Source organism: Eschrichtius robustus, chromosome 16 (genome assembly GCF_028021215.1).
Source record: "Eschrichtius robustus isolate mEscRob2 chromosome 16, mEscRob2.pri, whole genome shotgun sequence".
Classification (NCBI taxonomy): Eukaryota; Metazoa; Chordata; class Mammalia; order Artiodactyla; family Eschrichtiidae; genus Eschrichtius; species Eschrichtius robustus.
The window spans coordinates 77,632,821-77,656,856 of record NC_090839.1 but is presented as its reverse complement, the minus strand read 5'-3'; the positions used below and the strand labels follow the sequence as shown (position 1 = coordinate 77,656,856).

General features: G+C 43.5%; 1 protein-coding gene across 1 annotated transcript in view; it reads right to left on the bottom strand.

Annotated features, from left to right (window-relative positions):
* ITGAM (integrin subunit alpha M) overlaps window positions 1–24,036 on the bottom strand; it is a 35,964-nt gene that overhangs the window by 4,139 nt on the left and 7,789 nt on the right. Inside the window, exons 6-21 of the mRNA XM_068565319.1 lie at window positions 21,048–21,178; window positions 20,467–20,612; window positions 19,531–19,684; window positions 18,354–18,504; window positions 17,299–17,372; window positions 14,750–14,879; window positions 14,338–14,480; window positions 8,618–8,758; window positions 8,320–8,529; window positions 4,782–4,912; window positions 4,085–4,248; window positions 1,805–1,959; window positions 1,577–1,708; window positions 1,332–1,405; window positions 958–1,099; window positions 740–862 (exon numbers count right to left, since the gene is read on the bottom strand). Of these exons, the coding sequence (XP_068421420.1) occupies window positions 740–862; window positions 958–1,099; window positions 1,332–1,405; window positions 1,577–1,708; window positions 1,805–1,959; window positions 4,085–4,248; window positions 4,782–4,912; window positions 8,320–8,529; window positions 8,618–8,758; window positions 14,338–14,480; window positions 14,750–14,879; window positions 17,299–17,372; window positions 18,354–18,504; window positions 19,531–19,684; window positions 20,467–20,612; window positions 21,048–21,178 (2,201 nt within the window). The remainder of the gene's footprint in view (window positions 1–739; window positions 863–957; window positions 1,100–1,331; window positions 1,406–1,576; window positions 1,709–1,804; window positions 1,960–4,084; window positions 4,249–4,781; window positions 4,913–8,319; window positions 8,530–8,617; window positions 8,759–14,337; window positions 14,481–14,749; window positions 14,880–17,298; window positions 17,373–18,353; window positions 18,505–19,530; window positions 19,685–20,466; window positions 20,613–21,047; window positions 21,179–24,036) is intronic.

Sequence of the window (24,036 nt, the reverse complement as noted above, 5' to 3'; positions counted from 1 at the left end):
AATACACTAACATTGATCATGGTGATGGATGCACAACACTGTGAACATTGCAAAAGCCACTGGATTGTATACTTGAAGTGGGTGAATTGTGTGGTAGATGAATTTTATCTCAATAAAGCTGTTTTTCAAAACAAAGAAACATCTACTTTTAAAAGAAAGAAGAGAATTCCCTGGCGGTCCATTGGTTAGGACTCCATGCATTTTCACTGCCGAGGGCGCAGGTTCAATATCTGGCCAGGAAACTAAGATCCCACAAGCCATGCAGTGCAGCAAAGAAGAAGGAGGAGGAGAAGGAGAAGGAGGAGAAGAAGTAGAAATAGCAGAAGAAGAAGGAGGAGGAGAAGAAGGAGAAGAAGAAGGAGGAGAAGGGGAAGGAGAAGAGGAAGGAGAAGGAGGAGGAGGAGAAGAAGAAGAAGAAGAAGAAGAAGAAGAAGAAGAAGAAGAAGAAGAAGAAGAAGAAGAAGAAGAAGAAGAAGAAGAAGAAGAAGAAGAAGAAGAAGAAGAAGAAGAAGAAGAAGAAGAAGAAGAAGAAGAAGAAGAAAGAAGAAGAAGAAGAAGAAGAAGAAGAAGAAGAAGGGGAAGGGGAAGGGGAAGGAGAAGGAGAAGGAGAAGGAGAAGAAGAAGAAGAAGAAGAAAAAGGAAGAGGAGGAGGAAAGAAGAAGAAGAAGAAAAAGAAGAACTAGGGAAGAATTCAGAGGAAGACAAAGGAGAAAAAGGGAGGAGGAGCCAACAGCCTGACCTCTGAGTTCTCTGGGAAGATGGGGTGGTTTATGCTGCAGCTGGTGCTCTTCAAGGTCCCAGACCCTTCAGTGGAGACGTCAGACTCACAGACCAGGCGCCAGAACCGCTGTGAGCGCTGGTTCTGGAAGGCAAGGGAGGCAGAGGTGATGATGTCAAACACCAGCCATGGGGGCAGGGAACGCAAAGCCAGATGGAGCCTGAGAAGGGTTTGGCTACCTGGGCGCCTGACACCCTCCGATAGGACAAGCCAGATGGGTAGAAGAAGGTGACCTGTGTTCTGTAGGAGTCCTCGCCCTGGTTTCTCACAGTCAGCGTCACGTTTAAGTCCCGGGAACCACCCACCACCAGGGTGTCCAGGCTGTGGTGGGAACAAGCCATGCCATGAGATGCTGAGTGCTTTCCTGCAGCGGGTCTGTTCCGGCGGGAAGGAGGCGCGGACACTCGGAGAGAGAAGACGGTGCACGAGGCAGCCACACAAACACACCTCTGAGGCAGCTGCTCTGCGCCAGGCTCCCCTGGGGGCCAGGAGAAGAACAGAGCAGCAGGTCATGGTGCAGGTCTGGGTGTAAAAATGAGGACAGGAAACTCACCTCATAAAACTGAAGGTGATGCTGAGGTCATCCTGGCAAATGCTGTCATTGCCACAATTCTTCTCAAAGGGAAACTGCCAAAACAGAGTATGAGAAAAATGAAAGGAAATCATGAAAAGAGGTGAAATGAAACAGTAAAATGAAATCTTGAAATAAAATTATGTGAAATGAAATAAAATGAGCTTCAACAACCTTGGCCTCTGGTCCCTTCCACACCCCTGCTGGACTCCAGCTCCCAGACTCACCGAGGCTGTGAAGAGTGTCGGAGCATCTACAGCCAGCACTGGCCGGAGGTTCCCAAAAGAGGACAAGGGCTTTCCCACCAGAGAGAAGTTGAGGCGCAGGGCAATGGGGGTCAGTGAGTCCTCTACACAATCCTGAGAGACAGTGGGGTTTTGGTGGTCTGCCCTCCTCAACATCCCAAGCCCGCCCCATGCTTGGAGGACCCAGGAGTATGGTCACCCTCTGCTCACCAGTAACTGGAGCTTCAGGGTCTTACATTTCTGACTCAGCCCCAACGTCACTATATGTCTGAGAGTGTTGTTCTTTGTCTCTTCAAAGATGGCCTGGGAATGTGGGCGACCTGGGTCCAGAGCCAGGTCATATGTGATGGTGCTCTGGGTATCTCCTGAAGGGACAGGGTAGAATGGTGGTGAGGAGCCTGGGTTTGGAGTCAGACTGGCAGCAGGTGGAGGCCCAGCTCCTCTGCTCTCCAGCTATCTGAATTTGGACATGTTAGCTGACCTCTCTGAGGGCCTCAATTCCTTATTTTTAAATTGAAGATAATAATTGGACCTTCCCAATAGTGAAAACGAAATAGTGCCTACAGAGCATTTAGCATAGTGTCTGCCACACAGTAACTGCTCAATAAATAGTAGCTATTCTGTCACATACTGGAAAATTAAGTATATTTTTTCTGGCTGCTTTTAACTTTTTTTCTGTCTTTGACCTTCAGCAGTTTGTGCCTTGGGATGGTACAATGTCTAATGTTATCTTTCTTTGATTTGGTAGAGAATCTTTTTTTTTTTTTTTTTGGCCACATGGCATATGGGATTTTAGTTCCCCAACCAGGGATCAAACCCACGCCCCCTGCATTGGAAGCAGGGAGTCTTAACCACCAGACGGCCAGGGAAGTTCCTAATTTGGTAGAGAATCTTGATGGTTTTCATCAATTTTAGAAAATTCTTTACCACCATTTCTTTTTTTTTTTAATTTTTATTTTATATTGGAGTATAGTTGATTAACAGTGTTGCGTTAGTTTCAGGTGCACAGCAAAGTGATTCAATTATACATATACATGTATCTATTCTTTTTCACATTCTTTTACCATTTAGGTTTAACTCTTGCTTCTTTCTTATTCTGTCTCTCTCTCTCCCTTCTTTTTGGAATTCCAATTACATGTTTATTAGATCTTTCACCATGTCCCATATGTCTCCTATGGTTTATTTTTCATCCTTTTTTCTCTCTGTGTGTTCAGCTGGATACTTGCAATTTACTTACCTTCCAGTTCACTAATTCTCTGTTCTACTTTTTTAAAATATAAGTATAGTTGATTTACAATATTGTGTTAGTTTCAGGTGTACAGCAAAGTGATTCAGTTATACATATATTTTTTCAGATTCTTTTCCATTATAGGTTATACAAGATATTGAATATAGTTCCCTGTGCTATACAGTAAATCCTTGCTGTTTATCTATTTTATATATAGTAGTATATATCTGTTTGTTCTGCTTCTAATCTACTATTAAATCTATCTATTGAATTCTCAATTTCATTCAGTGTATTTTTCAGGGCTAGTGTTTCCATTTAACTCTATTTCATGAATTCCAGGTTTTTTATGAAGTTCTCCATCATTTCCTATTTTTTCTCGAAGATATTAATTTTAGTTATCTTTTAAATTCTTATCTGATAATTCTAATTGCTGAATCACCTATGGGTCTATTTCTATTGTCTATTGTTTCTCTTGGTTTGCTGGTTTCAGTGGACATTGTCCCAGTAGAAGGACCAAGGTGTTTTTTAAGGTCCCTCTCAAATCTCTGCTTCCCCAGCATGGGGAAGCTGCTAGATTTCTGTTCAGCTCTTGAGCTCTCCAGTTGCTGTCTTCCACTGAGTTTCTAAGAGTATTGATCTGGACATGCATGGCTTAAAAGTCAGCCAATGACTTACAGGAAATTTCTATGTGGATTTTGGGACACCTTCTCTGTAATTCTCTAGTCTCCAAGACTTTGCTCTCAATTTCTAGCCATGCTGGCTGCCCCAAATTCTGACTGCTATCTCCTCAGTCCGGTAAGATTACTGCTAGAAGCCAATTTTATCCCCTCCCCCTGTTTCTCTCTAGAACCATCATTACTCTTCCTCACCCTAAGCACAGTGCCACTCTTTGAGAATAGAGACAAAAGGAAGTCAAGTTAGTTGTGATAAAGTGCATATCTGAATGCTTTGTGAGTTTGTGTTTAGCTTCATCAGCTCAACCTCCCCTTTAAACGAGTTATCTCTCAGTTTAAAAAAAAGACCTGGTTAGTTCACAGGGGCCCTTCATTCTCTGGAGAACTGAGAGTGTAAAGGAGTGCCACATGCTTACTTCTTTAGGGGTGTTTGCTGGGCCTCCCCACCCACCCCCCTAGCAGAGGAACCACTTGCTCACTCCACCCAAGCTTGAAGAAGGCTATCGGAGCCTGTGAGAACTTTACTCTGGGCCACCCGTCCATGTCCCCAGTCGTTTAACCTCTTGAGACTTACTCACCCAGCCTCACCTTCTCCCAGCCTGTCCCGTGTGTTCTTGCGGACACGGAGGCAGACTCTGACCTCCCCAGCGATCTGGCCTTTCACCACCCGCTCACGACACTCATACACATCCCTTGCCACTTCCCTGGGTGTGAACTCCATGGTCGCCTCAACTTTCAGCACCGGCTGGGACCTGTGGGGGGACACCAGAGGGCCCTCAGGGGCCTTCGTACAGCAAAGCCACTCCTTAAAAAGAAGATACCTGGGAGACTTCCCTGGTGGTGCAGTGGTTGAGAATCTGGCTGCCAAGGCAGGGGACACGGGTTCGAGCCCTGGTCGGGGAAGATCCCACATGCCGGGGAGCAACTCAACCCATGCACCACAACTACTGAGCCTGTGCTCTAGAGCTCGTGAGCCACAACTACTGAGCTCACGTGCTACAACTACTGAAGTCTGCGTGCCTAGAGCCCACAAGCCACAACTACTGAGCCTGCATGCTGCAACTACTGAAACCCGCACGCCTAGAGCCCATGATCCACAACAAGAGAAGCCGCCATGATGAGAAGCCCGCGCACCGCAATGAAGAGTAACCCCCGCTTGCCGCAACTAGAGAAAGCCCGAGCAACAACGAAGGCCTAATGCAGCCTAAATAAATATTTTTTTAATTATTAAAAATAAAAAGAAGTACATATGTTAAGAAAAAGAAGATACCTGGTGTGCTCTCACCTGAGCAGCAGCACGTGCCCCTGAGCCCCTACAGCCAGGTCCACCAGTCCATCCACTGTGAGGTCCTGGCCCCCGCTCAGTGACTGCCCAAAATACTGGAGCCTCGGAGAGAAGTGGGAGCCTGTGATCCGCTGAGGGTAGAAAAGAGGAGGAGAGAAAGGGGTGGGAAAGAATAGGGAAGAGTGTAACTCAGTCTCCTGGGATGACCCAAGGAGAGATTGTCTGGGCTCCACTCAAGTCATACCTCCCACACCTTCTCAAGGAATTAGGGTAACTATTAAGCTTTAGACCACAACCTTGAGATGATAGCCAAGTGTCCATCAATTACTGGGTTTTCCAGGGAAAACAAAAAGTTTCACAGGAAAGAAGTGGTATAGTATACTATTTGACTCAGTTGAATCTCTTTTACATGGTCAGGAAAATGCAAACACTGAACATAGATCTAAGCAAAATTATCATATAAATTTAAGGAATGGGGGGGTGGGATGGGAGGCGTGTGAATATGTGGCAAGAGGGGACTGAAAGAGAGCTCAGTCCTCACCTCCCATAGTGGGAAGTCAATGCGAAAACAAAAATCAAGAAGCAGCAAAATAATTGTGTCCTCGGGAAGTATGGAGAATCACTGAAAGAGCTGAAAGTGGTTTCCTCAGGGGAGGGAAAATGAAGAGGAAATCACAGTGTGGGTGTGGAAATTGTTGCTTTTCATAATAAGCTGTTAAGAACAATTTTGACTCTTTAATCTATGTGCAAAAGTAACACTGAAAGGATAACAGCCAAATATATTAAGAAATTTTAAAAGTGATTTTGTCACGAACTTAATGCCGCTGAAGTGTACACATAAAAGTGGTTAAGATGGTGAGTTTTAGGTCATGGATATTTTACTGCCATTTTTTTTAAGTGAGTTTATCAACTAGAAAGAAGAATGAGGAAGTGTGGGATGTTGGAAATGTGCTATATCTTAATCTGGGTGGTGCTTACTCGAGTTCACAGATAGGAAAATTCATCACTTGAGATTTGTGTGTTTACTGCACGTACATTACACTGCAAATTTTTTTGAGAAAAAGTTAGCGTATTCCGTTGGAAGGATGCTTTGTTTTGAAATTATATAATATGGTAGTTGGGAGAGCCACAGCAGTTTTGCTCGTCTGCATACTGATCACCCTAGCCCCAGTCATAGGAAAAGAGCAAGTAAAAAATGCAAAGAGTAGAGCAATAGTATTGCACGACCCTTTTTGCATTTGTTTTTTAATTCCAAAGTCTGTGGGGTGGGAGTGGGTGTATGGGGGTTGTGGGTGGGTGAGAGCAGGTATGTAGGAGTGGGTGAGGGTGGGTGAGTGTGTGGACCCTCTCCTTACCTTGTTTTCCTTTCCAGGTGCAGATAAGGGGAGGGTGTTAAGACTTTCACTGTTGGTTTTTTTCTTCTTTTTTTCTTATTATTTTACAAACCCTTGTGTGGAGGGCTGACTTTCAATAGGTCGCAGCGAGGGAGCTGCTCTGCTACGTACGAAACCCCGACCCAGAAGCAGGTTGTCTACGAATGGTTTAGCACCAGGTTCCCCACGAACGTGCGGTGCGTGACGGGCGAGGGGGCGGCCGCCTTTCCGGCCGCACCCCGTGTCCCAGGACGAAGGGCTCTCCGCACCGGACCCCGGTCCCGACGCGCGGCGGGGATGGCGGGGGGGACCGGCTATCCGAGGCCAACCGAGGCTTCCGCGGCACTGCCGCATCGTTCCGCCTGGGCGGGATGCTGACTTAGAGGCGTTCAGTCATAATCCCACAGATGGTAGCTTCGCCCCATTGGCTCCTCAGCCAAGCACATACACCAAATGTCTGAACCTGCGGTACTGTTTACTTTAGATTTTTAAATTTGTACAAGCATGTAAAGCTTTTGTAATAAAAGTGAAGTAAAACCAGAGCCTTCAAATCCCATTTACACAGAGAAACAACAGGTGCCAATGAAAAGAGGCATATTATAATATTCACACAATTGTGGAAAGAGGCTCCGTGACACAGAGGGAAGAACGTAAGGCAGTAGTGCTTAGCCCGGGCTGCAACTCCAGAGCGTGTGAAAAATACTAGGGCCTATGTAGTGTACTATTCCATACACTAGAATGGGCAAAACTCATCTGTGGTGGAAAATAATTGGAACGGTAGCTTCCTCTGGGAGGGAATGGGGTCAGAAATTGACTGGATGGGGGCGGGAGGGAACTTTCTAGAGTGACGATTATGTTCAGCATCTTGATAGGATTGTGGATTATATTTTTCAAAATTCTTTGACTGGCTAAAGATTTGTGCTTTTCCTGTCTGTACATTTGATCTTAAAAATAACAGTAAGCATATTTGAATATTTTGAATTCTAGTTGATGATATACACGCTGAGGTATTTAGGGGCAAAGTTGGACTGGTGTTGCAAATTACTTTGAATTGCACTAGAAAAAGTAACGATGAACTTGATGGACAGGTAGAAAAAGGATGGAGATGTGATAAAGTAAATCTAGTAAAATATTCATCGTAGATTTTAGCTCATAAATACACAGGTGTCCACTGGACAAGTCTTTCAACTTTGCAGTTAACTTTGAAATTTTTCTAAATACAATGTTGAAAAAACTCTACTGATGCCTGGGGCCCTGACCCCAGACCAATTAAATCAGAACCCCTACTGGCAGGGCCCAGGCACCTGTTTTTTAAGACCTTCAGGTGATTTGGATGTGTGGGTAGGGTTGAACCTCTAGGGTGAGGGATTTGGCAGGAGTGATGAGGAGACAGAGAAAGGACAGAAGAAAAATGTGAGGCTGGAAAAAAAAAACAGAGACCAGAAGCCAGCAGACTGGATGGCCTCGGCGGCCTGTGATGGGAGACCGCCAGACCGTGGGGGTCCCTCCAGACAGTGGGCTTCATCCAGCAGGAAACAGGGAGCCAGTTTAGAGAGGAAACCAGTTGTGGTGACCTGCATTTCAAGTGACCAACCATCAGGATCAGCTACATAATTTGCAGGACCCAGTGGGGAGAAAAAAATGTAGGACTCCTTGTTCAAAAGTTGTTAAGAGTTTCAAGATGGCCAGAGCAGAGCCTTAATCTAAGCACAGCGCCGTTCTGAGACAGGAGCCCCGTGTAACTGCACAAGTCACAAGCCCATGAAGCACGCAGTCCTGGAAGGGTGACCAACCATAGGCCTTCCTGAGCTGTGAGACTTTCAGTGCTAAAACCGAGACAGATCTGGGCAAACCGGGTCTGCTGGTCATCCTACCAAGACTGAGATTCGGAGGAAAGGAATGTCTACATCCTAACACTTCCACCTCAGCGTTCATCACCTCTGAGCCTTCATCTTCTCGTCTGTAAAGTGGGAGTGATGATGGCCCTGTGCACCTCCTCTAGTTGTGGTAAGAATGAATCTTTTCTGTGAAGTATGTGTTATTTTTGAAGCTTCCGAAAAGGACTACTGGGAGAACTGATCTGGCAGCTGTCGGAATATTGAATTAGAAAGGGACAGATTGGCAAAGAGGCTACAGTTATAACAAAAATAGTGACCGGGCCTCACCTGGCTGTGGGCGGGGCTGATGCCCAGTCCCGAGGTTCCGTGAAACAGGTAGACAGCACCACGGTTCTCCTGCTCTCCCGGGGCCCCGATGGCCACGTCCATCAGCCTGTCCCCATTCACATCCCCCAGCACCGTCAGAGCTGCCCCAAAGCGGGCCCAGAGGTGGCCTTGCTCCCCTCGCAGGACAGCACCACACTGCCACTTAGCCCTCTGCAGAACAAAAACAGTGTCAGGGCTCAACCCAGGAGACCCCTCCACACCCAGACCCCACCCAGCCCGGGTCTCATCAGCCACTCACCCCCCGGGGAAAGGGGCACATGGACACCTGCCCCCCCCGGCTCTGCTCATAGTAATGGGGGGCCCCGATGAGGACCAGGTCGGAGCTGCCATCTCTGTTCACGTCCACGGAGCTGAGGGAGGCCCCGAAGTAGGAGCCGATCTGAAAGAGATAAGGCCAAGATCACATACCTCTTTCCACCTAAAGCAGAGCACGGGGATTTTTCTCCCTGTGAAGAAAAATCATGCCTGCTGAGGAAAGCCCTTTGGAGCGGATGTGGTCCTCTCTCTGTTTCATGATCAATCCTTGTTTGAATGTACTGCCAGTTAGAGGAGTATATGGTAGAGTTGACAGGTAGTGAGGATCTACCCCAAATGGTGTTCCAGGGAGATGATTAAGGTAGCGAAGAAGTTGGATTTGAAAATACAGACAGAAAAGCCTGGAAGACCAGACAGGATATCCTTTCAATATATTGCAAGTCTTTAAGGAGGTAAGTCAAATTTGGCAGTCTCAAGGAATCAACTGGCTTAGATGAAAAACAACTATTGCCACAGGAATTTTTTTGCATGATATTGAGAAATAATGTCTACCTTTTAAAAGAATCTTAAAAGTATGTTCAAAAAAACACCAAAATATGTTCAATGTAAATAGGTAGAATTCATCCATAGGAATCATCCATTTAGTCATTCTTTCATTCAACAAACAAGGGTTTTCTATTTGCTAAGCGTGAGGCTGGGTAGTGGAGACAGTGCCTTCCAAGGCTCTAGGTGCAGCAGGGTGGAATGGAGGGGAATAGTAACAGATAAAAGGGAGATGTATATGGAAATTTCAAGCTTCTGGGGCAAGTCCTAGGGAGGAAAGTGCAGAGGACGTCAAGACATGACTCACTACAGTCTGATTTCTGCCCCACACACCACTGAGGGAGGCCTCCCAATGGTCCAGTAAAGGCATTTAAGCTTCATCCTAAAGTCAACAGGATTTTTTTGTTTTTAGGTCAAGTTTATTAGGGTATAATTTCCATACAAAAAAATTCAGACTTTTTAGTTTAGTTTTATGAGTTTTGACAAATACATAAATTCATGTAACTGCCACGATGGTCAAGATTCAGAACACTTTCATCACCCCCAAAATATTCCCTTATGCTGTAATCAACCTCTTCCCTCAGTCACCAGCCCCTGACAACCACTGATCTGTTTTTGTCCCTATAGTTTTGCCTTTTCCAGAATGTTATATAAATGGAACCATACAGTATGTAGCCTTTTGGGTCTGGCTTCTTTCAACTAGAGTAAGCATTTAGGATTCATCCAAGTTTTTGCGTGTATCAGTAATCTGTTCCCTTTTATTTCTGACTAGTATTCCATTGTATGGATGTACCACAGTTTGTTTATCCATTCCCCAGTTGAGGGATATTCAGGTTGTTTCTAACTTTTGGCAGTTACGAATAGAGCTACTAGAAACATTCATATACAGGTTTTCCAGTGAACGTCTATTTTTATTTCTCCTGGGTAAATATCTGAGTGTTATGGCAACTGCATATTGAACTTTGTAAGATACTGAAAACTGTTTTCCAAAGCAGCCGTGCCATTTTCCATTCCAACAGCAATGTCTGAGAGTTTTAGTTGCTACACATCCTTGCCAGAACTTGATACTGCCAATTTACTTCCTTTTTTATGTTAACCATACTAATCGGTGTGCAGTTGTATCTCATTGTGGTTTTAATTTGCATTTCCGTAATGATTTAATGACATGGGACATGTTTTCATGTGCTTATTTGCCATTTACATATCTTCTTTGGTGAAGTGTCTGTTCAAATACTCTGCTTATTTTTGAATTGGATTGTTTGACTTCTTATTCTTGAGTTTTGAAATCCTTTATATATTCTGGATTAAGTCCTTTGTCAGATATGTAATTTTTTAAAAAAGAAGTAAAATTTGCGAATATTTTCTCCCAGTCTGTAGCTTATCTGTTCATTCTCTTAATGAAGAGAGCAAAACTTTCCATTTTGTTGAAATCTTAGTTATCAATTTTTTCTTTATGGACCATGCTTTTAGTGTTATATCTAAGAATTCTTTGCCTAACACAAGGTCACAAAAATTTTATCCTATGTTTTCTCCCACAAGTATAGTAGTTTTAGATTTTACATTTAGCTCTATGATCGATTTAAATTAATCTTAACATGGTTGAATTGACAAGATATGGGTAAGGATTTTGTTTTGTTTTGTTACCATGGATGTTCAATTGTTCCAGCACCATTGAACTCTCCATTGAATTGTCTTTGTGCCTTTATTGAAAATCAATGTGTCAGGCTTATACTTCAGGCCTATTCTGTTCCACTGATCTTCATGTCTATCCTTTTGTCAATGCCACGCTGTCCTGCTTACTGTAACTTTATAGAAAGCCTAAAAATCACATAGTGTATGAATCTTCCACTAAATACCTAATGGTATTTACCTAAGATCCTTTTCAAAACTGTTTTGGATATTTTACTTTCTTTGATTTTCCATATAAATCTTAGAATTAGCTTGTCAATTCTACAAAATAAAATAGGATTTTGATTGGCATTGTGTTGAGACTATAGATCGACTTGAGGAAAAGTGACATCTTAACAATATTGAGTTTTCCAGTCCATGAACACAGTATATTTCTCCATTTATTTAGGGCTTTGATTTCTCTCATTAGTGTTTTGTAGTTTTCAGTATAAAGATGTTGTACACATTTTGTTAGATTTATACCTAAGTATTTCATGGTCTTTGGTGCTATTGTATTAATAAATGGTCCTTTTTCTTTAAGTTTAAATTTCCAAATGTTCATTGTTAGTATAGAAATACAACTGATTTTTACATATTGATCTTGTATCCTGAGAACTCACTGAAATAACTTACATAGCTTTTTTGTAGATTCTTTGGGATTTTCCATGCAAACAATCATGTCATCCCCAAATAGAGACAGCTTTATTTTTTCCTTTCCACTCCGCATGCTCTTTTTTCTTTTCTCTTCTTGTCTTATTGGACCAGCTACCTCTTCCAGTATGATGTTGTATAGGAGTGGTAAGAGTGGATATTCCTGCCTTGTTTCCAATTTTAGGAGAAAAACATTCTCTTTTACTTTTAAATATGATGCTAGCTGTAGATTTTTTTGTAAATGTTCTTTCTCAGGTTGAGGAAGTTCCCTTTAATTCTTAGTTTGCTGAGAAGAAAACATCATGAAAGAATGTATTTTGTCAAATTCTTTCTCTGTATCTGTTAAGATTATTACGTTTTTCTTCTCTAGTCTGTTGTTATGGTGAATTACATTGAGTTATTTTTCAGAATGGCTCTTTTAAATTGAAATAAAATTTACATTCCACAAAATTCATCATTTTAAAGTATAAAATTTAGTGGGTTCTAGTATATTCACAACGTTATGTAACCATCACCACTAATTCCAAAACATTTCCATCACCCCAGAAAGAAGCCCTGTAACTGTTAGAAGTCACTCCCAATCCACCCCCCACCATACTCTGGCAACCACTAATCTACTTTCTTTCTTTTTTTTTTTTAATTAATTAATTAATTTATTTATGGCTGCGTTGGGTCTTCGTTGCTGTGCGCGGGTTCTCATTGCGGTGGCTTCTGTTGTTGCAGAGCACGGGCTCTAGGCGCGCGGGCTTCAGTAGCTGTGGCTCGAAGCCTCTAGGGCACAGGCTCAGTAGTTGTGGCACACGGGCTTAGTTGCTCCGCGGCATGTGGGATCCTCCCAGACCAGGGCTCGAACCCGTGTCTCCTGCATTGGCAGGCAGATGCCTAACCACTGCGCCACCAGGGAAGCCCTAATCTACTTTCTGACTGTGGGTTTGTCTACTCTAGACGTTTCAGATGAATTAAATCATATAATATGTGTCCTTTTGTGACTGGCTATTTTCATGTAGCATAAATTTTTCAAGGTTTATCCATGTTGTAGCGTGTATCAACACTTCACTCTTTTTATGGCTAAATAGTATTCCACTGTATGGATATACCCCATTTTGTTTATCTATTCATAAGTTAATGAACATTTAGTTTCTTTCTACCTTTTGACTATTATGAATAATGCTGCTATGAACATTCACGTATAAGTTTTTGTTTGAACAACTATTTTCATTCTGGAAAAGGGTATATACCTAGGAGTGAAATTTCTGAGTCATATGATAAATCTATATTTAACTTTTTGAGGAACTGTCAAATTGTGTTCCATAAGGGCTGTATTATTTTACATTCCCACCAGCAATGTATGAGGGTTCTAATTTCTCCACATCCTCACCCACATGTGTTATTTTTCATTTTTTTCTTTAAATAGCCATTCTAATGGTATCTCTATTGTGGTTTTGACTTGTATTGCCCAAATGACGAATAAAGTTGAACATCTTTTCATGTGCTTATTGGTCATTTTTATGTCTTATCTGGAGAAATATCTATTCAAATCCTTTGCCCATTTTTACATGAGGTTGGCCTTTTATTGTTGAATTGTAAAAGTTCGTTATATATTCTAAATACTAGACCTTTATCAGATATATGATTTGTAAATAGTTTCTCCCATTCTTTTCATTTTCTTGATAGTGTCCTTTGCTGCTCAAAAGTTTTTAATTTAATGAAGTCCAACTAATCTATTTTATCTTTGATTGCTTGTGCTTGTAGTGTCATATCTAAACAATCGTTGCCAAATCTAAAGTTACAGAAATTCACCTATGAATCCCTCTAAGAGACTTATAGCTTTAGTTCTTACATTTAGGTCTTTGATCTATTTTGAATTAATTTTTGCATATTGTGAGGTAAGGGTCCAAATTTATTCTTTTGCCTGTGGACATCCAGTTGACCCAGCACCTTTTTTGAAAATCAATTGACCATAGATGTATGGGTTTATTTGTGGACTCTCAGTTCTATTCCACTGGTCTATCCTTATGCTGGTACCACCCTGTCTTGATTACTGTAACTGTGTAGTAAGTTTCAAAATTGGGAAGTGTGAATCCTCCAACTTAGTTCTTCTTAGTTCTTCTTTTTCAAGATTATTTTGGCTATTCTGGGTCTCTTGCATTGTCATATGAACTTTAGAATCAGCTTGTCCATTTCTGCAACATTGTTGAACAAGCCCTGCATCATTCCTGGGATAAACCGCAATTGGTCACGATGTGCTATCCTTTTTATAGATTGCTGGATTCTGTTTGCTGATACTTTTTTGAGGATTTTAAAAAACAGCTTTTGCAGGGGTGATATTCAAAATATTGAACTCCTGGGACTTCTCAGGCACCAACCATGGGCTTAGCTGGAGTGGGTCCTAGAGGTGCCCTGAGGTTCCCTGTCTGACTTCATAGTTGCTGGATCATGGGGAAGTTCAAAGAGTATTGGGGGGAGGGGCCAGAGTGTATGGCAGGTGCAGGGGGGAAGGATGTCTCAAGGAAACAGCTATTTATTGACAGATATAGAATTATTTCAATATTTTAATAACTAATATGGCTATACTGGTTATGGACTGGTCAAATGCCAGCTTTGTGTACAGGTAGACTTGTAGAGAGCTCTGTACAGGTCAAGTGTTGTTATTTACCATTATTAGAAAAGTGAGGACACAACATTCTCAAATGCAAAGTTGGTCCCATGACTCTCCAGCTTAAAGCCCTCTGCTTTACAAAACTCTGTCACACTTGGGATCTGATGATGCCCATCCCAGAAGCCCTCAGCCCCCAGGGTGCCTCTGTTGGCACATCCATGCCCCACACACTCTGCACTCACCTGGGTGCCCTTGATTTCAGCATTTTTCTCCCAAGCACCTGCATTCTTTTTGAATATCACCACCAGGCCGATGTGCTGATATCGAGGCGCCCCCAGAAGCAGGCTTTGCACCCGGTTCTGCAAGATGACTTCAGCAGCATAACCTGAAGATAATGAACTAAGAGGAAAACACTGCCCCCTCCAACAGGACTATCCCTTGAGCAGGGGCAGTGGGGCAGCCCCATGCTTGGGAGCTTGGGGTAATTGGACCCTGCACTATATTCCTCTTCGTTAACATAATTAAAATGAAGCTTTGAAATTTCTGTCTTTAAACCTATCCCTAGAGCTTATGAAAGATCCAAGGACATCTAAACTAGTTGAGTTATGCCATATCCTGACCCCTTCTTAAAGTAACCCTGCCCTCTCTACTTACCCAAGTAAGCATCATTCATGTCTGAATCTACCCTGGTTGTGTTGATGAAGGTGACTTTATCCTTTGACGTATGCAGAAAGGCTCCGCCAGCCCAGTCAAAGCTCCCCACAGCGCCCAACAAGGGACCATCCTGGGCAAGAAGGTAGAACAGGATTGAGAAATCTAGAGCTTCAGCGTTATCCCTATCAAAAATCCCAATGGCATTTTTTCACCGAAATAGAACAAACAATCCTAAAATTTGTATGGAACCACAAAAGACCCCAAATAATCAAAGCAATTTTGAGAAAGAACAAAGCTGGAGGCATCACACTTCCTGGTTTCAAACTATATTGCAAAACTATAGTTATCAAAACAGTATGGTATTGGCATAAAAACAGACATGTAGATCGATGGAACAGAACAGAGACCCCTGAAATAAACCCATGCATATATGGTAAATCAATATACAACAAAGGAGAGAATAATATACGATGGCGAAAGGACAGTCTCTTCAATAAATGGTGTTGGGAAAATTAGACAGCCACATGCAAAAGAATGAAACTGGACCACTATCTTACACTAGTCACAAAAATCAATTCAAAGTGGATTAAAGACTTGAACATAAGACATGAAACCATAAAACTCCAAGAAGAAAACATAGGTAGTAATCTCCTTGACATTTGTCTTGGCGATGAGTTTTTAGATTTAACACCAAAAACAAAATAAGCAGTGGGACTACATCAACTAAAAAGCTTCTACATAGCAAAGGAAATCATCAACAAAATGAAAAGGTAACCTACAGAGCAGGAGAAAATATTCGCAAATCATATATCCAATAAGGGGTTAATATCCAAAATATATAAAGAACTCATACAACTCAAAAGTTTGTTTTAAAACCTGATTTTTAAATGGGCAGAGGATCCGAAAAGACATTTTTCCAAAGAAGACATACAGATGGCCAAGAGGTGCATGAAAAAAGTGCTCAACATCACTAATCATCAAGGAAATGCAAATCAAAACCACGATGAGGTATCACCTCACACCTGTTAGATGCCTGGCATCATAAGAGAAGAAATAAGTGTTGTTAAGGATGTGTAGAAAAGGGAACCCTTGTACACTGTTGGTGGAAATGTAATTGGTGAAGCCACTATGGAAAAGAGTATGGGGGTTCCTCAATACTTTAAAAATAAAACTACAGTATGATCCAGCAATTACACTTCTGGATAAATATCCAAAAGAAATGAAAACACTAGCTTGAAAAGCTAGTGCAACCCCATGCAACCCCATGCAACCCCATAATCATTGCAGCATTTTTTACAATAGCCAAGACATGGAGGCAACCTAAGTGTTCATCAACGGATGAACAAATAAAGAAAATGTAGTGTATATGTACACAATGGAATATTATTCAGCCATTAAAAAGAAGGAAGTCCTGCCCTTTGTGACAACATGGATGGACCTGGAGGATTATGCTGAGTGAAATAAATCGGAGAAAGTCAAACACTGCATGATCTTACTTATATGTGAAGTTAAAAAAAACAAACTTATACATACAGAGAACAGATTGGTGATTGCCAAAGGCAGTGGTGGGTGGTGTGCAAAATGGGTGAAAGTGGTCAAAAAGTACAAACTTCAAACAAAATTGAGTTATTTGTAGTGAGGTGGATGGACCTAGCGTCTGTCATACCGAGTGAAGTAAGTCAGAAAGAGAAAAACAAATACCATATGCCAACACATATATATGGAATCTAAAAAAAAAAAAAAAAATGGTTATGAAGAACCTAGGGGCAGGACAGGAATAAAGACGCAGAAGTAGAGAATGGACTTGAGGACACGGGGAGAGGGAAGGGTAAGCTGGGACGAAGTGAGAGAGTGGCATGGTCATATGTACACTACCAAATGTAAAATAGATAGCTAGTGGGAAACAGCTGCATAGCACAGGGAGATCAGCTCGGTGATTTGTGACCACCTAGAGGGATGAGATAGGGAGGGTGGGAGGGACACGCAAGAGGGAGGAGATATGGGGATATATGTATATGTATGACTGATTCACTTTGTTATAAAGCAGAAACTACCACACCATTGTAGAGCAATTATACTCCAATAAAGATGTTAAAAAAAAAAAAAAAGTACAAACTTCCAGTCATAAAATAAATAAATCCTGGTGGTGTAATGTACAGCATGGTGACTACAGTTAATACTGTATGGTATATTTGAAAGTTGCTAAGAGAATAAATCTTAAAGTTCTCATCACAAGAAAAAAAATTGTGTAACTGTGTAAGGTGATGGATGTTAACTAGACTTATTGTGGTGATGATTTCGCAATGCTATATACATATATTAAATCACTATGCTGTGCACCTGAGGCTATTATCATGTTATATGTCCATTATATCTCAATTTTTTTAAAAAGAGAACAGGATTGATGAGGAAGAGAGAAGGGACCACTGCTGCCCATCAAAGAGGTGCCTCCCAACAAACACCTGTCACAGAGATGAGCCCCCAAACCTTTGAACCTCTTCTCCCTCTTCGTCTTGCCCCCAACCCCAATTAAACAAAAGACCACTTACAGAGGTGAAGACAGCACTGAAGCCTTCCTGAGACATCTCATACTCAAAGGAGCTGGTACTTCCTGTGTGCGTACCTGTGAGGAGAAGAACGTTTACATTAAAGAAAGTAGAGGAGCCTAGAACAGGGGTTGGAAACTCAGTGCTATGGTGGCCAGACAAAAGGAGGCTCAGATGGAAGCCATGTGCACCCCCCTTTTTCTTACATGTCCTCTGTTATGCTTTCCTTTTTTTATTGAAGCGTAGTTAATTTTCAATATTAATGTTAGTTTCAGGTGTACAGCATCGTGATTCAGTATTTTTGCAGATTATACTCCATTATAAGTTGTTACAAGATAGTGCAGGGACTTCCCTGGTGGTCCAGTGCTTAAGACTCCGCACTTCCACTGCAGGGGGTACGGGTTCGGTCCCTGGTCAGGGAACTAAGATCCCACATGCCTCATGGCGTGGCCAAAAAAATAAATGAATAAATCGGAAAAAAAAAAGATAATGGCTACAATTTATATGCTTGTTGCTTACCTAGCCATATGTCCCTTTTAAAGGGATGGTGGCTATTTGGCTCCAACTACTTTTTGCCAAGCGGGAATATGGTCCTAAAGGTGTCTAATCTTCCAAATTTTCAAGAGAAACCATAAATCCAGACTGTATATGAACCTTCCCCCAACTTTTAAATTCTTTTATTCAACAAACACTTATTGAGCACCCTTTATGTACCAGGCATTATTCTAGGCACTGGGGATACAGCAGTGAACCAAAGAGACAAATGTTGGCAACACATCCAAATTTGGGGGAAAATACTGTGAGGGATTTGACTCCCCTACCCTCTAATTTTTCAGCCTATAGCCAAGATTGCAAAATTAGAGAGAAAAGTCTAGATCCTTCCATTTCAAAGTAATTGAGCAAGAGAGGCCAGAGTTGCTGGGAAATGGAAGAAGGGAGTTGATGCTGAGGCTCAGGGTACCAAGGGCTAGGAGGTTCTTGTTTCTACAGGGAAGTACGTGTTTTGGGATAAGGAGCTGCCTTTGGAGCTGCTCCAGGACGACAAAACCTTAGCTCACCCTCAATCGCAAAGATCTTTTCCTGAAGCTGGTTCTGAATGGTCTTCAGAGCTTCAAAGTTATTCACCTGGAACACGTGATCACCAGGCGGCTTGGATGCGATGGTATCGAGCTCTTTTACAGATTTGTCACTGAAGAAGGCATCTCCCACCTGTTACCAAAAAACAGAGGTCGAATCAGACACTTTCTGGGGGTAGCACTCTCCTCCAGCGAAGAAAACTCTGCAGGAAAAGAATCTGAAACAATATCTGTCCAAGGAAGGAATGCACCAGAAGGCCCCTGGGACAGAGCTGCCAGGTACGGTAGAGCAGGTTGTACACTCTACATTCTGTCAAGGGAGAAATTGGGGCTGAAATCCAGCCTTTGGTCCATTTGCTGTGTCATACCTCCTGGTGTGGGGCTGACCTCTCTTCAGAGGAAGGGGGCGCTTTCTACTTCATATGAAGGTGTTTCCTACTTGCCAAGCCAGAGACCCGTGATGATACCTCTTTCTATGTCATGCAAGATACTGTAGTAGTTTGAGGACACTGATGTTCCCAACCCTTTGCCCCTTCCTGTAGCCAAGACCTTTCCCCAAAGCTGTACTCTGCCCTCCTCCTCTTGGCAGAGTATTCTGTTCCGCTCATTGTCTCTGGGCTCAGCCATGTGTACTGCTTTAGCCCACGGACATTATCATATGTGATAAAAACAGAGGCTGGAAAAAGTGCTTGCAACATTTCCACTTGCTCTTTTGCTCCTCTGCCTTCACCATGAGGACACGCCCCAGCTAGCCCACTGGAGGATGAGACACAGGGAACAGAAGAGCCAAGTTACCCCGGTCGTTCCAGTCCGGCAAACAGATATCGATGGCAACCCTCAGAAATGGAGAAAGCCCAGCCAAGATCATTAGAGCTGCCAACCAACCTGCAGCTGATTACAGATGCATGAGGGAGTCCAGCTAGGACCAGAAAAATTGCCCAGCTGACCCACAGACTCACTTATTGTTTTAAGCCACTGAATGTTGGGATGGTTTGTTACATAGCATTATTGCAACAATAGTTAATGATTGTGAACATATGGGCTAGCAGAGATGAGCCTTGCCCCACTTTGATTTTATTGATGTTTGCAAATTCAAAGGAGGGTGTATCCAAGTAGAACCCTCTACAGAAGCATCAGGCCAGAGAGCCACATTTCCTACCCCAATGACGTAGCGAATGACCCCCTTTCTATCCGCTTCAGGGATGACATCCTTGTAGTCCAAAGGATCGCCATACTTTTCTCCATCTGTGATGACAACCAGGATCTTAAGGGCATTCTCCCGGGCTCCATTTCTGCTGTGAAACAGTTCTCTTCTGTCCGGGGTAGAGGAAGGAAAAGTCAACTTCGAGCCAACAGAGATACGCCTGATGCTAGGGAAGGAACGTCAGCAGTTACAGATGCAACTGCGCTCTGTCTAGGAGGCACTTGGGTTCTCCTGGGACAAACACTGAGATGTAGCTGCCCCAAGATCTGGAAGGGCAGCAGGAGAACGGGAAAGAGTGGAGGGAAAGGAAGCCTTCATTGCCATTATATACTTTGGCATAGATTGATTTTTTTTTTAACTGAGTATTATTCCTTCTAAATTAAAAACAAATTAATAAGCTTAATTGTGCCTTCATCAAACCTCTCCTGATGTGAGGCAATGGTTCTCCAGCGTATCCTCCTGCACTTCTGTCCCAATCCCCACCCTTGCCTCTACACAGACACAGACACACACACACACACACACACACACACACACACACACACACAGAGATCAGAGTGAACTTTCTAAAACAAGATATGGGTACGTCTCCCCACTGCTAAAACCTGCAATGGATCCACTGGCTTTTCAGTTGCCTTGGTGACCTGGCCTCAACTGATCTTTCTAGCCTCCCTCTAGCCTTCCCTTCCCTCCCCGCCCCCTTAATCCCACCTTTACTCACGACTTGTATGTCATGAACATACCAGGCACAGTCCCTCCTCCACACGTTTACTCACCCCTCCACTGGAAATACCCTCTACCCCAGCCCTCTCTGAACAACTCCCCTCTTCCTGCAAAGCCCAATGAAAAATAAAACCTCCTTCCATCCTAAGCAAAGAGAGAAGAGCTTACACAACTTTGCGGATCCCTGTGGCTGTGTGTGTCCTCCCCAACAGCTGTATTATTGGCTTCACCAGCAATTCCGGGGAAGGGTTTCTCTTGAAATCATTGAAGGTGAAATGAGTCTGAAATTCTTCAGAGTACTGCATCAAAGAGAACTGGGAACGGGCACCTGGTATTACACTGGAGAAGGTGTCCCTCCTCCCCCTTAACCATCTCCCAGCAAGCTCTCCATAAATCTTGAAACACTCTAGTCTCCAAATTCTGCCCTGCCCCCAGTCCTTCTGCCTCACCAGGACAGAGATCGGCCATCAGCTCCCACTTCCCAGCACTAGAACTCAGCCAGAGATGACATGTGGGTTTCATGTCCCACGCCAACCCATATCAATTAGTCTGCGTGCTTTACAGGGGGCTGGAGGAAGGCTGAGGCCACATCCAGACAGAGCGAGAAAGCAAATCATGAAAGAAAACGATGATCAACTGGCAAGTTGGCAACATCTCTAATAGAAGCAGGACAGTAACGTGGCAGCCTGGTTGCCACGTATTTGCCAACCTTATGCAAGCTGTTCCCTAACCTACCCACTGACCCTTACCAAGGTTTTGGACTTTTGGAATTGACTCATCACAGTTGAGACAAAGTTCTTCATCCGCTGAAAGTCTGTCGGGTTGATGCTACCAGAGCCATCAATCAAAAAAGCAATGTCACTGTCTTGCTGAGGGCACCCTGGGGAAAAAGGAAAAGGAATTGATTACAAGAGACTCATGTCAGCTCTCTGCTGAGCAATGAGAATGAAAGGTGAACAAGATGTAACCCGTGTGCCTAGCTAAATAAAAGCATGGGACAGAGTGGTATGGAAAAATATGGTTCATTCTGCTCAAGGCAGTCAGGGAAAGCAGTGCTATCAGAGCTACCTCATGAAGAATAAGAAATAATTTGCCAGAAATACAAGGGGAGAAATAAGTTACAGGAGAAAAAAGGAATAGTGCACATAAACGTATGCTGGATGTCCTCCCTCCAACCCCCCATTCTGCCCCAGCCCCAAATCCACTTTCTACGATTCCCCACTTTGCCCAGAGCTCAGCCCACATGGGACATGTCAACAGGGCTCTTTCAACCTCTGGCTTCTAGCTGTGTTTGCCCAGTAAGAAACCTCAACAGGAGACCGGAGGGAGGGAAGAGGGTGAGATCAGAGTATTTCCCTCAGCTCCCTTCCTGCAAGGCTGCTTTGGGCCAACCGTGTCCCTGAACGGGTCAGTGCTCCTCTCAAGGAGGCCCACTCCCCATGACTCCCTGTCCTTCCAGATTCTGGGGACTTCTGCCTCTCCTTGTCCCATCAGCCTAGGGTGGCAACAGCTCCACTGTTTTTCACCCTGGGTTCCTGGACCATCCCTTGTAGCTTCTTTAGACCCTGCCACACCTTTATAATTAGTCCCTTTCTAAATACAGTTGACCCTTGAGCAACGCAAGGATGAGGGGCCCCCACCCTCCATGCTGTTGAAAATCCGTGTATAACTTCACAGTCTGCCCTTCGTATCCACAATTCCATATCTGCAATTCTGCATCTGCGGATTCAACCAACCTCAGATCCGGTAGTACTGTAGCACGAATTTAGTGGAAAAAAAATCCACATGTAGGTGGACCCACGCAGTTTAAACTGGCCGTTTTTCAAAGGTCCAGTGTAGAAAGGGATAGCACAAAGGATTTTTTAGGTGGTAAAAGAATTCTTTCGTATCCTGTTCATGTTGCTGTTTACACAAATCTAAGCGTATCTTAAAATTAATGGAATTGTACATTACAAGGGGAAAAAAGGTCAATTTTACTGTATCATCAGTGAAAAAATGAGATAAAATTACCCAGAAAAAGTATTGGCTTTTTAAAAAATAGACAAGCAGATTCTAACATTTATATAGAAAATAAACAGGGAAGATAAGCCAGAAACTTTCTTGAAAATCTCAAAGGTACACTAAGTGAAAAGAATCAAGGTACAATCCAGTGTGTAGAGCATGCTACCTTTTGTGGCACAAAGTGAAGTATACAGACGCCTATGTCCATAAATATTGATACGTGGAGTACCTCCAGAAGAAGCCATGAGACGCTGGTAACAGTAGCTGCCTCTCAGGAAGGAAAGACGAGGCTCGGAGACCCAAGAAGGAGAGATTTTTATGGTATATACCTTAGTGCCTTTTGAACTTTGAACCGAGTGCATGTTTTATCTGTTTTTAAGGAAATGAAAATGTTTTCAAAAAGAAGAGTCTGGAACGCTTAAGAGCGAGGATTGAAGAGAGAAACGTGGGGGTGGGAGCTGAAGCCACAGAATTGGATGCAGTCAGACACGAAGAGCACATGGGCAAGAACAGAAGCTGTAATCAGGTGCCCTTAGGTGGGCAGGGGAGGCAGAGGAAGACAGCTTGGAGCTGGAGCTTCATAGAAGCCCTCAGTAGGGGCACAAGCAAGAGAAAGAGAAGAGAGGAGAGGAGAGATGTCTGAAGCCAAGGTGCTGGGAGAAGGAAGAGGTGATCTTCAGGTCACATTGGAAAAGTCAGAGAACATGAGGACAGAATAGAGATTTGGCCTTTAGAGGGTCACAGATGCCACTGGCAACAGCAAGGTCTATATGATGGGTGGGCAGGAGCCGGATGTCAAAGGGCGAAGGATCACAGCATGGGGGCAATGGAGACAAGGAGAGAGATCCCTTCCAAGAAGGTTGGTGATGAAGGGAAGGAGAGAGGGTAGAAGATGGAGAGGAGACCGGGGGAGGGAAGGTAATTTTCATTGCTATCAGTTTGAGTGGTTGATTGTTTTTAAGTTATGGGTAGCATGAGCAGGTTTACATTCAAAGGAAGGGACGGGATTTAGGTTCCTAGAGAGAGCAAGTGATTAAAGATGTGAACCCCAGAGTTGGTGATGCGAGAGAGCCTCAGAAGCCCAGACGGAAGAATTACTCATGGAAAGGACGGGTCTTCCTCTAAAACCAGTGAGATGCTGCCAAGAGTGGTGCCATCGAGAAAATCTGGGCAAGGAGAAGGAAGACGTAGAGGGAGTTTACACCTGGTAGCCTTGGTTTATTCTGTGAAGAAGGAGGGACGGTTATTGGTTGAGAGTGAAGTACAAAGGAGCTTGAGAAAAAAAAACACAAAACTGTAAAAAGAAGACATATCTGCCCTTGGTTCCAGAACCAACTTGGAAACAAGCAAAAAGATGGCCAAGCAGTTGAAGAAATTGGTGTCAGAAATCAGCTGGATATGGGACTTCCCTGGTGGCGCAGTGGTTAAGAATCCTCCTGCCAATGCAGGGGACACGGGTTCGAGCCCTGGTCCAGGAAGATCCCACATGCCACGGAGCAACTAAGCCCATGTGCCACACCTACTGAGCCCGCGTGCAACAACTACTGAAGCCTGTGCACCCTGGAACCCACGTGCCACAGATACTGAGCCTGCGTGCTTCAACAACTACAGCCCATGCTCTGCAACAAGAGAAGCCACGGCACTGAGAAGCCCGCACACTGCAACGAAGAGTAGCCCCCGCTTGCCAAAACTAGAGAAAGCCCACGCGCAGCAACAAAGACCCAACACAGCCACACA